Source organism: Acomys minous (assembly GCF_964271855.1).
Source record: "Acomys minous genome assembly, chromosome: 12".
Taxonomy (NCBI): Eukaryota; Metazoa; Chordata; class Mammalia; order Rodentia; family Muridae; genus Acomys; species Acomys minous.
The window spans coordinates 77818393-77834724 of NC_140493.1; the positions used below are offsets into that span (position 1 = coordinate 77818393).

At 38.8% G+C, this 16332-nt stretch overlaps 1 protein-coding gene across 6 annotated transcripts in view; it reads right to left on the minus strand.

The window, feature by feature from the left end:
- Positions 1-16332, minus strand: part of USP32 (ubiquitin specific peptidase 32) — a 125185-nt gene that overhangs the window by 54317 nt on the left and 54536 nt on the right. For all 6 annotated transcript variants that reach the window (XM_084750482.1, XM_084750480.1, XM_084750478.1 and 3 more), the window contains exons 7-12: positions 15664-15771; positions 12096-12211; positions 11452-11514; positions 8518-8601; positions 7009-7070; positions 3503-3605 (exon numbers count right to left, since the gene is read on the minus strand). In XM_084750482.1, coding sequence (XP_084606608.1) covers positions 3503-3605; positions 7009-7070; positions 8518-8601; positions 11452-11514; positions 12096-12211; positions 15664-15771 — 536 coding nt within the window. The remainder of the gene's footprint in view (positions 1-3502; positions 3606-7008; positions 7071-8517; positions 8602-11451; positions 11515-12095; positions 12212-15663; positions 15772-16332) is intronic.

Genomic DNA, 16332 nt, shown 5'->3' on the forward strand with positions numbered 1-16332 from the left:
GCTGAATCCCCTGGAACTGGAGTTACAGGATGTCAATTGCCATGTGGGTCCTGGGAATCTAGATCCTCTGATAAAGAAGGCAGTGCTCTTAACCACTGAACCATCTTTCCACGCCCTCAAAGAATTAATCTTTTTTTAAAAAATGCCATAAATATCTATTTTTTATCATTGTGAGCTGCAAAGCCATTAACTATATAATTAAATTTTACTTCCTTAAGGGAAGAATGAGTATATATATACACACATATGTACACAGTGCCCACAATATATTCCTATAATAGATACACATAAACTCATCAGTACACTGAGAAAGACTACCACATAAACAAGCTCTGAAAGGCCAGAGATGCCAGCCCTGATTACTACATGTAGCAAAACAGTCACAATCAAAGGAGAAGAACAGTTCATGATTAAAAGCAAATTTAAGAAATGTTTAATTAATTTTAAAAAAGTTTTAAAAGAAAACAAAATTCAAGGAATTTACATCCACCAAGTTAGCTCTACAGAGGACACCAAAAGGAATACTTCAGTCTGAAGAGAAGGTTAACCACCCAAGAGGAGAAAAGGAATAATTTCAGAACATAATTAAATAACCAAAGGAGGTCTAAGGAAACACCACTAGCCCCACCACAACAAAATAGCAGGAATTAACAAACACTGTTCAATAATAACTCTCAATATCAATATTCTCAGTTCCCTAACAAAAACACAAAGACTCACAGATTGGCTTAGAAAACAGGATCCATCTTTCTTCTGCCTCCAAGAAATACACCTTACCATCAAGGAGAGATGCTACCTTAGGGGGAAAAGGATGGAAAAAGGGATTCCAAGCAAACGGAACTAAGAAAAACGTAGGTACAGATAGTTTAATATCTGATAAAATAGACTTCAAACCAAAACTAATCAGAAGAGATAGGGAAAAACACTACATACCATTAAAAGAAAAAAATCACCAAGAGGATATTACAATTCATTTACACACACACACACACACACACACACACACACACAGAGGGCGCCTAATTTCATAAAAGAAACACTATTAGATTTAAAATCACACATTGAGCCTAACACAGTGATAGTGGCTGGCTACAATTCCCACTCTTTCCAATAGACAGATCATCCAGACAAAATTCAAACAGAAACTCTGGAGTTAAATAATATCATAAAGCATATGGACCTAACAAATATCTACAGAATATTCCACTCAAATACTAAACACTACACTTTCTTTTCAGCAGCCCAAGGAACGCTCTAAAACCAACCACACAGTAGGACATGGAACAAGTCTCAACAAATATGAAAATGTAAATAGTATCCTGCATCTTACTGAATGCTATGGATTAAAGCTGGCTATCAACAGCAATGCAAATAGCAGAAAATATACAAACTCATGAAACCTAAACACACTACTCAATAAAAACTGGGTCAAGACAGAATTCAAGATAGAAAGAAAAAAAAAACTTCTTAGAACTGAATGAAAATTATAACATAAGAAAATCTGAGATACAAATGAAGGCAGTTCTAAGAAGAAATTTTATAATACTAAGTGCTTACATCAAAAAAAAATTGAGAGATCACATATAAATAACAATGACACAAAAAATAAAGTGGAAAGTGAGAAGGGTACTAAATGTTGACGCCTGGCTCTTCACACCACATGTTTTTTGCAGTCATATGTACAAATCTATAATCTCATAACACACAGGAGGCACAGACAAGAGGACTAAAGTTCTAGGTCAGTTATGTTTCAAAGGAAAAAATTAATAAGGTTACTACAAAAAATGTACTTAAAACACAGAGAAGGCCTGGAGAGATAGCTCAGTAGTTAAGAGCATTTACTGCTCTTTCAGAGGGCCCAGGTTCAGTTCCCAGCACCCACATGGCAGCTCACAACCACCTGTAACTATTCAGCTCCAGAGAATCTGATGCCTGATCTGATCTCCCTGGGAATAGGTATGCATATGGTGCATAGACATACATGCAGGCACAAATACACATACAATTAAAAATGTATCTTTTTAGTGAAGAAAGCAAATGCCCTCTGTATTTATAGTCCATAACTTAGCCAATAATTGCAATTAATACTTGAATATTTATTTTTTTTCTCTTCTTCCTCTACTTTTTATTTGTTTAAGACAGAGTTTGTTAGCACATAGGCAGCACCCCAGCGTGCCCCTAGGGACCTAGCAAACTCTGACATAATCACCTGTTGCCAGGCCCACCATCCTGCTCTCTTTCCTTGCATTTTCTTTCTTTCTGTCTGTCTATTTCTCTCTCTGCTCTCATGGCCCACTCAGGCTCTAATTCCTCCCTTCCCTTCCCCTCAACTAACCTTCCTTCCTTTATACTATGTATGTTGTGTGGCGACCTTTATTTATATATTATAGCAGGACTTCTCTGTGTAGCCTTGGCTGTCCTGGACTCACTTAGTAGACCAGGATGGCCTAAAACTAAAAAAGATCCTCCTGCCTCTGCCTCCTGAGTGCTACTTTTTTTGAGATGTAGTCTCACTATGTAGTCCATCCTGTGTAGAGATCTTTCTTTCACATGTTGGGAAAGTACACCTTGTATATTCAATTGTTAATTGCTGAACCCTCAGTGAGAAAATCTGGTATTGTCTTTGCTATCAAGCAATCTCCTATCTCAATGTTGTGTAAAAAGTGCACTCCAACTATCTCTGATTGGTTAATAACTAGAGTTTATGACTAGGCAGAGGAGACAGTAGGTGAGACTTCTGTGCAGCCTGGGGGGGGGGGCAGGGCTCCCAGGGAGAGAGAGAGTTTCTCAGTGTATCCCTGCTGCCCTGAAACTCTTTCTGTGGACCAGGTTAGTCTCAAACTCCAAGATCCACCTGCCTCTGTCTCCTGAAGGCTGGGATCAAAGGCGTGAGCCACTATTGCCCTTTATTTTGGTTTTGAGACAAAGTTTATGTAGTACTGGCTGTCCTGAAACTTACTATGTAGACTAGGCTGGTCTAGAACTAACAGAGATCCACCTGCCTCTGCCTCCCAAATGCTGGGATTAAAAGTGTGGAACACTATGGCCCACCCTCTCCTTCAAAAAAAATATTTATTTTAATGGAAAAGGTAAAGAACAATGCAAATCATGTAATTGACAATACATGCTTTAAAAATGAGTTCCTACACTGGACCTCAGGTCTACACTGAGCAAGATATTCAGGTTTCTTTTTTCTCAGCACCAAATTCCTCAAGGCTAAAATAAATAACGCCTTCCTCACAGATATGTGCCAATAAAGTGACATAAATAGTATATAACATAAATAGGCATTACCTTTTCCATAAGGTTGGTGAAAAGGGAAGAAATATGTGTAGAAATGCATACATTGAGCCTGCCCAATATCAATTTTCTTAAATAGTCATTTCCTTTCCTTTAAATCTTGGTCCAAGGCGGCACATTTTATTACTGGATAGTAGTCCAACAGTGTGAGAGTTGAAATAAAATCTTACCCCCCCACCAAAAAATATATAATTTAACTCACGTATTTGACATATTCTTTCCACTGTTGCCACCACTGCATGGAGATGATAAACCAATTGTGTCCTGGCTGCAGACCATATCTGCTTTCTCGTTCTAACCATCCTCTGCACATGCAAAAGACATCCAATACATGAAAAGGAATGTTTTGAAACTGAAGGTAAAACTGTTATTTACCAGTAAAATATTTTCATTACAAAATTCCAAACAGAAAAACATAAAACAAAACAAAAAGGTGCACTCAGTAGAGACTGCCACCACTTCAATTAATACAATGGAACATTGTTCCACCAATGAGTCAATTTAAATAGACACAGGCCACTAGGAAATACCATTCACAAACAGTTTTGGGGCTGGAAAGTGGGTAAAGTTCTTAATGTACAAGTACAAGGACCAGACTTCAGATCTCCAGCACTATGTAAAAGCCAGGTATGGCAGTGCATGCCTAAAATTCAGGCAAAGGTTGTCAACAGGTAGATTCCTGGAGCATGAAGGCCAGCAGTCTAACCAATGGGTGACTGATGGTTTGAATGAAAATGGCTTCCACGGGCTCAGATGTTTGAACACTTGGTCCCTGGGTAATGGAATTGTTTGGAAAGGATTAGGAGGTATGGCCTGGTTGGAGGAATTGTGTTTCTGTGGGAGGGCTTTCAGATTTGAAAAGCCTACACCAGAATCAGTCTTTTTCCCTTTCTGTACTTGCTGCCTGCAGACCAAGATGTAAGCTGGCAGCTACTGCTCAAGCACCAAGCACCTGCTACCAAGCTCCTTGACAAGAAGATTATGAACTAATTCTTTGAATCTGTAAGCAATTTCTCAGTTAAATGCTTCCATAAGTTGCCTCGGTCATGGTGTTTTGTCATGGCAATAAAAAAAGTGACTGAAATAGCGATCTACATGATGGACGGAAAAACCCCAGATTCCTGTAAGTTGTCTGCTGATTGGTGCACATGACCCATTACATTCTATTCCTCACAAAACTAACACGTAGTAAAAATTTTGCTTGAAAAAAACCATGATAACCCTTGCCAGCTACAGCACTTGGGAGAGTGGGCTCCATTCCTTGACTGGGCAGCATGGTGGACCTGGCTCTGAAGGCATGGCTGGACTGATTGCTCTGGTGGTGAGGAGAGCAGGTGGAGGGAGGTAGGGGGACACCAGCTCAGCTACTACCTAGGCCCAGACTCAGGTCTTGGAGTTGGCACACTCCACAATCTACATCATGTGTGAACTGTTGGGGCACATGGAAGGGCTGGCCCTGCTGATCCAAAGTTGCAGGATCTCTTTGACACAGGATAACCAGAAAGAGTCCCAGTGAGAATCCAATAATGATCGGGTCACCAAAGCCAGAGACCTGGAACCAGACCAATGACTCACTGCAATTAACATTTGCAGGTGAAGATGTGTAGACAGAAGGGTATACTATGGGACACACTGTGTCATCAGCTTCCACGATGAGATGCTTCGTTTTATTTTTAATTTTTTTAAAATTTATTTATTTGCTTTACATCATGATGGCAAACCCCTCTGACCTCTCCTCCCTGTCGCCCCCACCCACTCTCTTCCCCCTTCCCTCCCTTCTCCTCAGAAAAAGGCAGCTCCCCCTGCCCCCATCAAGTAGCACCAGGACTAAGACCATCTTCTACTGAGCCCAGATAAGGCAGCCCTGCTAGGGAAAAGTGATCCAAAAGCAGGCAACAGAGTCCATGCCCAAGACAACTCGGCGCCACTTGCTAGGGGGCCTACATGAAGACTAAGCTGCCCATCGGCTACATATGTGTATTTATTTTGGGGGAAGTGGTTGCAAGGGTAGAGGAAGGACACAAGGGGACAGGGACATGGGTGGGACTGGGATGCATGATATGAAACTCACAAAGAATCATAACAAAGTTTACAAAATATCATAATAAAACATAACTCTTTGTATCCTGGCAAAAATAAGTAAAAAATAACAAAAGTGTAAAAGCATTCTAGGGGGTAAGAGAGACAATTTTATTGTGGTCTTGGTTTTAATCCCTAAACATCTAATTATCTTTCTCTATGCCTGAAGACTAGTTGCATTATCTCTGATGGAAAGTTTCATTGAGTCAGTGAAAACATTATGTAGCCATTTGTAGCTTTCTCTTTTCTTCTTCTTTGTATCTTACACAGATATGTATTATATAAATAACACTCAAAACAAAAATATATATCAAGTTCAATTACTGAAGACACATCGTAAATTTTATTATGACCCATTAGGTCATTTGGAAAATAAAAACTATATTGACTAAAGCCATAAAAAGCATATTACATATAGTTCTTTAATGATATCAGATGTAAAATCCAGAAGCAAGGATTCTTGTCATAATTGATTATGACATGGATTGTCTTACATTTTAAAAGATATACTCAAGAACTTTAAACTACTCTAAGACATTTGAAACAAGTTACTGATCTCATTTCTCCTTCCCCTCTGAGGAAAAATTTAAATTATTTATTATTATCATCATCATCACCATCGTGTTGCTAGAAAATTAAAAATAAACATGTAAACATTGTACAATATACACTGAATGTAAATAATATACATGTAAACATTTTACAATGTACAAAATTTACACAATGCACATGTAGAGAAACCACAGTACAACCAAATGGTCTTAGTTTTCTCCTTCAACCTTCATCCCAGTTTCAGATAAAAAACCCAGGGCTTCAGAAATCCAGTCAGGTGATAGTGGACAAGGAGAGTGTTTGTTAAACAGACAAATCATGTGCCTCCTATACTACGCCCTAGATCATTTTTTGATTGTCTCTTTTGTTAGCAACTGCTAAGGGAGTTGCCTATTCTCTATATTTTAATCAGTTATTTTTTATTAAGTTGTAGCGGTTCTTGTTTATTTGTTTGTTTGTTTGTTTTGGGGGAGTTTCAAAACAGAGTTTCTATGTGTAGCCTTGACTGCCCTGGACTGGTTCTGTAGACCAGCTGGCCTTGAACTCACAGAGATTTGCCTGTCTTTGCTTTCTGAATGCTGGGATTAAAAGTGTATGCCACCACTGTCCACTTGCTATGAATATAATTTAACAAAAATATTTTTACTTGTGATGTTTGGTTTTTGAGACAGAGTTTCCCTGTGTATCCCTGATTGCATGGAATTCACTTGGTAGACTAGGCTGGCTTCCAACTCATAAATCTACCTGCCTCCCTAAGTGCTAGGATTTAAGATTTAAGGTATGTATCACCACACCCAGCCTTTTTCCTTTTTTCCTTTGAGACAAGGTCTCTATATAGCCATAGCTGTCCTGAAACTCATTATGAAGACTAGCCTGGCCTTGAACTCAGAGATTCACTTGCCTCTGCCTCTGGGATTAAAGGTGTGGGTCATCATGCCAGCTTTTACATGTAATTTTAAAAAATAGCTTTATTGTAATTAAAGCAAGATAAACTGTTCCTTAGTAACTAATGTATTTCAGTTGGTAGAAATTTCAACCATGTAATAGTAAATACACAGATAGAAACCATAGATTTACCTAATAATTTGTCCTTCTTCTTCTGGAGTAGCTGGTCTTAACCCCAGAACTATGTGACAGACCTAGGGAAAAACAAAAGGATAATCAACCTTTACTAGCGGTGTTAAGGATTAGATTGTATAATATTTGCCATTATTGATTTGGAATCTACTTTTTATATGGGAATCTGAATTAACAATGATTTAACTGGTGAATTGAATTATAAATTATTATTATTATTATTTATACTTGCTCAAAATTTAATTATAACATAAATGCATTTCTTAGCATTTTACTTGTATCAGAACCACAGCAGAAATTATATATCCCACTTGCTTATTAAGTAATGTTTATTAAATTATTTTGTGTACTGGTCATTCCAGTGGCTGGAGATGAAATATTGACAAATTATAAATTATTGCCTGAAGAAATTTTAACTTAGTTGTGTGAGTTTTAACTTTTTTTTAAAAAATGGAAGCTAACTTCCAAATCTCAAATAGCAGAACAGTGTATATTTTAGATCTACAACAGTTAGATATCAGCTGTCAAAAAGAGACCAATTTCCATTTAATAACACAGCTGTGTTACATGGAAGTTATCCTTCATTAAAAATGAAAAATCTGCCCGGCGTGGTAGCACTGCACACCTTAATGCCAACATTTGGGAGGCAGAGGCAGGTGGATCTCTGAGTTTGAGGCCAGCCTGGTCTACAAAGTGAGTCCAAGACAGCCAGGGCTCTGTTACACTGAGAAACCCTGTGTCAAAAACAAAACAAAACAAAACAAAAAAGGACAATCATAAGAAATATAAACGGAGCACTCCATTATGATCTTTACAGGTATTTTAACAAATAAGAGAAGATAAAAAAGAAACAATGGTGGGCAGCAGAGGACACCTTTAATTCCAGCACTTAGGAGGCAGAGGCAGGTAGATCTCTGTGAGTTTGAGGCTAGCCTGGTCTACAGAGTGAGTTTCTGGACAACCAAGGTGACACAGAGAACCCTGTTTCAAAAATCAAAACAAAGAAAGAAAGAGAGAGAGGAGGGGGGGAAAAATAAAAATAATCACTATTAAATTGAAGATGATGCCAGGCAGTGGTGACACAGGCCTTTAATCCCAGCACTTGGGAGGTGGAGGCAGGTGGACTGCTGTGAATTCTAGTCCAGCCTGGTCTACAAAGCAAGTCCGGGGCAGCCAAGGCTACACAGAGAAAGCCCCCCCCCCCCAGATTTATTTATTATATATACAGTGTTCTGCCTGCATGCCAGAAAAGGGCACCAGATCTCATTATAGATGGTTGTGAGCCACCATGTTGGTGGGAACTGAACTCAGGACCTTTGGAAGAACAGACAGTGCTCTTAACCTCTGAGCCATCTCTCTAGCTGAGAAACCCTGTCTCAAAAAACAAAACAAAACAAAACAAAAATTCAAGATGACGTAGTTACGTGTTTGTGGCCTGGATATAGGCACATGACACAGAATTACTAGTACCATTACCCTTTCAAAATCTGACATTTGCCTTAAACATACCTGGAAGAGGAGATTCAAAAACTCATTGGCAAGAACATTTTTCACACTCCAGATCTGATAGTCTTCCAGAGTAAGATGGCCCATCTAAAAAAGAGACATTCAAATTGATCTCTAGTCAATAAATGTCATTTATTACAGCACAAGAATAAAATCGCATTTTTTAAAGCAAACCAATAAAACACAGAGGATATATAAAGGTTCAGAGAATAAGACAGTATTATAAGTGATAAAGATTTATAATATTGTTCAAGTAGTCTGTGGAAACAAAGTTCCTATTAACAATTGCCGTTCTTCAGTAAGATTTTGGAAATAACCTGGGCACACTGGCACAATCTGTAATTCCAGCATTTAGAGAGTAGAAGCAGGAGGATCAGGAGCCCACAGTCACTTTTGGATACCCAGAGAGTTTGAGACTGTTCTACTTCAAACAATAACAATAACAGATGTTTTAGATAAACTGTGGTAGCATTGGGACAATGTATAGAACAGCACCAATGAATCAGTACAATACCCAAGTCCTACTTTAGACTGTCACTATCTTATTATCATGGTGACATGGTAATTTGAGCAGCTAAACAATCTGCTCAATGGTCACTGGAGTCAGAAATAGAAACTCTATTTAACACAAAAACATAGTACTAAAGTGGAACAGTGGTGGCTCACACCTTTAATCCCCAGTAGGCACTCAGGAGGCAAAGGCAGGCATCTATCTCTCTGACCTCAGGGTCAGCCTGGTTTACAGAAGGAGTTCCACAACTACACAGAAAAACCCTGTCTTGAAAAACAAACCCTACTCCCCCCCCCCCCAAAATAGTACTTTTTTTTTTTTAAAGTATATGGGTGTTTCTGTGCACTACATGGTTGCCTGGTGTTTGCTGAAGCCAGTCCTTAGGACTAGAGTTGCAGACAACTGTAAGCCACCATGTGGGTGCTAGGAATCCAATCCAGGACCTCTGGGAGAGCAGCCAGTGTGTGCTCTTAACCACTGAGCCATCTTTTTAATCTGTTTTTGTTGTTGTTGTTGTTGTTTGTATAAATTGTGTTTTTCTTAGTGTGTGTGTGTGTGTGTGTGTGTGTGTGTGTGTGTGAGAGAGAGGGGGGGGGGTGGGCTGGCAGTGGCTACAGAGTACATTAGTGGGGAGCAAGAAGCTGATTCCCTGTAACTGGAGTTGTAGGTGGTTGTAAACAATTTCTTTTTTTTCTTCTTTTGGTTTTTGAGAGTTTCTTTGTGTAGCACTGATTGCCCTGAGACACACTCAGTAGACCAGACTGGCCTCAAACTCAGAGATCTGTCTGCTTCTGCCTCCCAAGTGTGTGCCCCGGCTGGCTAACACAAAGCAATTCCTACGTCTCTCTCTTTGTCTAATCTCCCTTTTCTCTAATGACTTTTTTCTTTAAAGCTTTGCTGGTGGTGGTGGTGGCAGAAGAGGAGGGTGACAAGTATGTGAGCCACGACAAGAGAGTGGAGGTGAGAGGACAACTTACAAGAGCTGGTTCTCACCTCCCACCATTTAAGATCCAGGCAATGAATTCAAGTTGTTAGGCTTGGCAGCAAGTACCCTCTGAGCCATCTCACTGGCCCCAATCTTCTTTTCTTTTCTTTCTTTGGTTTTTTTTTTTTTTTTTTTTTTTTTTTTGAGACAGGGTCTCTCTGTGTAGCCTTGCCTGTCCTGGACTCGCTTTGTAGACCAGGCTGGCCTCGAACTCACAGCGATCCGCCTGCCTCTGCCTCCCGAGTGCTGGGATTAAAGGTGTGCGCCACCACGCCCGGCTCCCAATCTTCTTTTAAATAATGAGGTTTTTGCTAGGTAGCCTGGGACTCTTAATCTTCCTTTCCTGTGTCAGCCTTACACGCAATGGGATCACAAGTGTGCACCATCACCAGCATACTACAAAGCAGTTTTTAACAGTACCTTCTACAGGCTTCTGTTCTTTCACATGCCAAACAGAAATGGATACCTTAGTTGATGGCTTAGCTTGACAGATAGGGTAAATAAAGGGGGAAGACTAAGCACTAAGTTGAAAAGTGGACTTTCAGCCATGAAAAAATAAATCATCACTTGTTTCTATTGAGAATCAGTTAATGGGGCTATGATCATTCCTGCAACTATGAATGAATCAAGAAAATAACTGACTTATTTTTTTCTAAACCTCAATTAAACAACACCATTATGATCCATACTTTACCAGTCTGCTACTAAAGTACATTTCAATATTTGAATGAAAAGATTCAAATTACTTGAAATGTATTTCACATATAAATTGTTTTTTAATTTCACAGAGAGAAATAGATAAATCTTTGAAGCTACAGAAGTAAATCTGTTGTGATACTGCTACCAATAAGTCTTACCAAACTATATAATTCAAAGGAGCTATTATTTGTAAAATACATTTCTGTGGCCTCAGATATCTTCATGGTCCTTCACCCCAGAAGCCACAATCTTAACTTCTACCACTGTTAGATTTTCTTCTATTCTTAAATTTAATAAAAGACAGCCAGGGCTGTTATTACACAAAGAAACTCTGTCTTGAACCCCTCCCCCAAAAAAACAAAAATAAAAGTTAACCGAAACAAATAAACAAAGCCCCGAAAAACAAAATCTGATAATAGAGCCATTGCTATATATTCTATTAGACTTCCTTTGTTCAAAAGAAAGCTAGTCTTATCCTAACTTACTAAATGTTAGAAATAAAGACTATAAACTAAGTTTGCCAAGGGAGATGTCTACTTAATTCATATGTTAGACTTCACTGAGTTGCTGTATAAAGACGGAATGGGCTATCTTTAGAGGTGATGTAAAGGTGGTTTAACCACAGGTCTAGATAAGTGGTGATAACGCAGAAGAGTCATCTGACCATACATATAAACTATACATTTTGATTTAGAGCACATAGTATTTTTAGAAAAAATAAATTACTTATAGCCAGCCTCACCTTTGTGGTATCATGTGCATTCAATATGCCTTCTACAATGTCTGACAGATCCATATGTAATTCCTTAAAAAAAGAAATCCAAAAAAGTAATGCACACAAATGCTAGTCATAGATATAATTCTTTTTCTTTTCAAACATTCATCCCATCATCCTTGTAAAAAAGAAGTTAGCCAGACATGGGGCACACCACATGCTAGCTTTAGCAACATTAAAACCCTGTCTCAGTAGCACTCGGGAGGCAGAGGCGGGCGGATCGCTGTGAGTTCGAAGCCAACCTGGTCTACAAAGTGAGTCCAGGACAGCCAAGGTTAACACAGAGAGACCATGTCTCGAAAAACAAAACAAAACAAAACAAAACAAAACAAAACAAAACAAAACAAAAACCCTATCTCAGGCCAGGCATGGTGGCTCATGCCTGTAATCCTAGCACTCGCAAGGCAGAGGCAGGAGGATTGCTGTGAGTTCGAGACCAGCCTGGTCTACAAAGCGAGTCCAAGACAGCCAAGACTACACAGAGAAACTCTGTCTTGAAAAACCAAAATAACATAAAACAAGAAAACAAAACAAAAAAAAACCCCAAAACAAAACAAAACAAAAACCCTGTCTCAAAAACCAAACAACAAACAAAAAGGATCAGAACTTACAGGAATATCATCAGTGCGGTTATCTTTCCAGACCTCCAAAAGCGCAACTACCATGTCTTTCAGTTCAACCCTGGAGAGAACTCCATCACGGTCAACATCAAATACCTTAAAGCAAACTAATAAACAAAAAACTCTTATGAAGGGAAATCACTTTTAGATTCTAAAACATGTTATATTTCATTAGATGCTACCCCATACAATAACTTAGTTTTCCAAGCCAGTATGTACTGGAGCAGTTCTCCTCAGGAACAGACTACACTATAGCATTCTGCTATTACCATTATTGTAACATGTAGAACTCTGTAAGCACATCTCAGGACTGACTCTAAATCAATACCCAGGTTAAAGAGATCTCCCCACCAGCCAAATCCAGAGCTCCCTTTTCTTAAGGGAGGGGTTGAGTCATTCTGTTAAAAGCATTACCTTACAGGTTTTCAAGAGGCAAGGCAAATCTTTGGTCCTCTCTTCTCCCTGGTGCTGCTGAATCAAACCTGAGCCTTGGACAGGCTGTACATATGCTTTTGTTTGTACTCAGCTACAGGCCCTCCTTTGAGTTAGTCTTTGCAGTCAGTCAGTTATATCCCCTCCTTTAAGTTACTTTCTCATACTCAAGACTAATCATTGAAGAGCTGTTTCTCCTATGCTTAAAATTCACATCTACAGGGGGCTGGTGACATGGCTCAGAGGTCTGCTCTTCTAGAGTCCTGAGTTCCATTCCCAGCAACCACATGGTGGCTCACAGCCATCTATAATGAGATCTGGTGCCCTCTTCTGGTATGCTGGTGTACATGCAGGCAGAGCACTATATATATAATAATAAGTATTTTTTACAAATTCTCATCTACACTGAGAATTAGACTCCCAACTTCTACTTTATCTTTCTAAAGAGTCTAATTTTTTTGTTTTGTTTTGTTTTTTGTGTTTTTGTTTTGTTTCGTTTTTTGTTTTTCAAGACAGAGTTTCTCTGTGTAGCCCTGGCTGTCCTAGAACTCATTCTGTAGAAGCGGCTGGCCTCGAACTCACAAAGGTCGGCCTGCCTCTGCCTCCTAGAGTGCTGAGATTAAAGGTGTGCGCCACCACCCGGCTACACTTAATATTTGGGGGGGGGGGGGGAGAATGAGAAAGAGAGAGAGAGAGTGTGTGTGTATGATCTATTTGTATGTACATCTGCATGCTAGAAAAGAGCATCAGAGCACATTATAGGTGGCTGTGAGCCACCATGTGGGTGCTGAGTATTGAACTCAGGACCTGTGGAAGAGCAGACAGTGCTCTGAACCAGTAAGCCATCTCTCCAGCCCCCACATTTAATACTTTGTCACATGTGACTTCAACTCCTCAGTAAAGTTTGTCTAAACACTGTAGGAATTAGATAGTTACTACTTCACCAATTCTCTAAATCAAAAAGTCTGCTTGTTAACCTCTAGTTGACCAGCACCCCACCCTCCCCAAATAGAAGAAAACTAAAAATATATTTTGAAAGCCATTTCACTGATGCAAAATTTTAAACTTTTAAAAGCAATAATTGCCATCAAATGGAAAGTAGAGATTTCAACTTCCTTAAAGACATGAAATTTCAATAAAAAAATTTTTGTTGGGTGTGTTGGTACACGCCTTTAATCCCATGACTTGATGCAGAGCAGGTAGATCTTTGTGAGTTCAAGACCAGCCTAAGATACACAGTAAGACTCTGCCTCAATAAACCAAATAAATTAATAAACAGATTTTAATAAGAAAAATATCTTTCATAAAATTCATTTTCGGGGGCTGTAGAGATGGCTTGGAGGTTAAGAGTTCAATTCCCAGCAACCACATGGTGGCTCATAACCATCTATAATGAGATCTGATGCCCTCTTCTGGCATGTAGGTGTATAGGCAGATAGAGCACTCGTGTGTGTGTGTGTGTGTGTGTGTGTGTGTGTGTGTGTGTGTGTGTAAATTAATTTAAAAAAATTCATTTTCATATTGCAAAATGAACAGAAGAGAAACCTGAATTTGTAAGATTAAAATTATCCCTCCATGCCAGGTGTGGTGCTGCACATCTTTATTCCAGCACTTAGAAGGCAGAGGCAGGTAGATCTCTGTGAGTTCAAAGCCAGCCTGGTCTATACCTCCAGTTCCAGGACAGCCAAGGGCTGTTACTCAGAGAAACCCTGTCTCAAAAGACAAAAGAACAAAAACAAAAACAAAAACAAACAAACAAAAAATCCCTTTCTAAACTGGGCATAGTGACATTCTCCTTTTATCTCAGTTCTTGGGAGGAAGAAGTATGACAGATTGTGAAGGTAGCTTGGTCTATGTAGTGAGTTCCAAACAGCCAGGGCTACACAAAGTCACCCTGCCTCAAAAAACAAAAACAAAAACAAAACAAACCCCAAAACCAAACTTCTATCACCCCTCCTAATATGTTAACTATTACAGTAAAACAACTCATGTATATTACTAAATAAAAATTTAAAATATCAAACACAATACCAACAAATATTTGTGAAGTTCCATTTCAAGAAATCAAAACAAGAATGAACCTTAGAAAATATATTTATCTAAATCCCATGTAAACAGTCACACTTCCTCAAATATAGTTAAGATTTATTAAGCTAATATATTTATAAATTATACTTTCAGACTATAAGATGAGGCCAGGTGTGGTGGCGCACACCTTTAATCCCAGCACTCGGGAGGCAGAGGCAGGTGGATTGCTGTGAGTTCAAGACCAGCCAGCCTGGTCTACAAAGCGAGTCCAGGACAACCCAGGCTACACAGAGAAACCCTGTCTCAAACAAAACAAAACAAAACAAAAACAAACAAATAAAAAAACCTCAAAAAACCAAACAGACTATAAGATGAAAAATACCATTTTAAGGGCCGGGTCTGGTGACACACACCTTTCATCCCAGCACTCGGGAGGCAGAGGTAGGCGGATCTCTGTGAGTTCGAGGCCAGCCCAGTCTACAGAGACCAGGACAGCACAGGCTACACAGAGAAACCCTGTCTCGAAAAAACAAAAACAAAAAGAAAAAAGAAAAAAACCATGCCATTTTAGGATTTGACAAAAGTATGTCTAATTATAAATTTCATTTTGCAAGTAGAATATTAATGTATATGACAGAAAATGAGTTATGTCTCATATTATAAGACCCCAAATACTCTATAGACTTAACAAAATATTTCCTAATATTTAAAATTTTCAGTTAAGCACAGTGGTTCACACCTGCAATTATAGTATTTAGAGGCTGAGAGGAAGATCAAAAGTGCTAGGTCAGTCCAAGCTAAGGCCTTGTCTCAAAAAAAAACTTCCCCATTTATCATAATTTATTAATTATGGATTACCAGATTTTCCAGGAACTCCAATCCTATTAATAACAGAAACAAACCCAAATTATATCTAAGTACTAAACAATAGGTTGTTGCTTCTTTAGACTGATTCATTAAACCGTCAATGATGAGATCACTATTTGCCAATCTGATAATTAAACTCAATCTTTAATCTACAAATGATGTTTACATGGATAAAACCTGATTCTATCTTTACATAATGTGACAATTTGCAGACACTGTTTATCATACTTACATTTTTGTCGTTCCGCCAGGGGGCCCCTGCAGCAGGCTGATAACCCACAGGATATCTCCTTGAAGTCTATATGATTGTCACGATTTTCATCAAAAGCATTAAATAAACCTGTAAAATAAAAGACACCATATTTCATAGGTTCAAGAACAGCCACACATTAACCATTCAAATACCAGACTCAGAATGATGCTTTACTGAACAAAAACTGACCAGAACCAGACTGTGATGTTGGTCTGCTTTGAAGGCAGGCTTTTTATAAGAAAAACCATAACCAGGTAACAACTAAGTAACCAGGTGGGAAGCAAGGGGGAGGGCAACATTACATCATTTTGATTAGCTAAACACAAGAATCAATTTTGTTCCAAGCACAATGTATCCAGGTAGCTAGCTAGGCAAAGCATTTTAAGCTGACTGGCTAGGATACAGGTTTGGGGACTGTAAAGTTCTGGGAGAAGGAAACACTTAGCAAGATGTTGTGGTCTTCACTCTAATAAAAAACACACATTTATCTTTAACTCAAGTAGAACATGCATTTATCATCTACCTCTTTATTCTAAGCAGCAAAGTATTGAACTATCCAGGTCTCAGGCTTCTGATACGTTCAAACAAAAGCAGGTGTTAACAGAGGAGCTACAGTTTAAAGCAGGTTACAGAACATAAACCACTGTC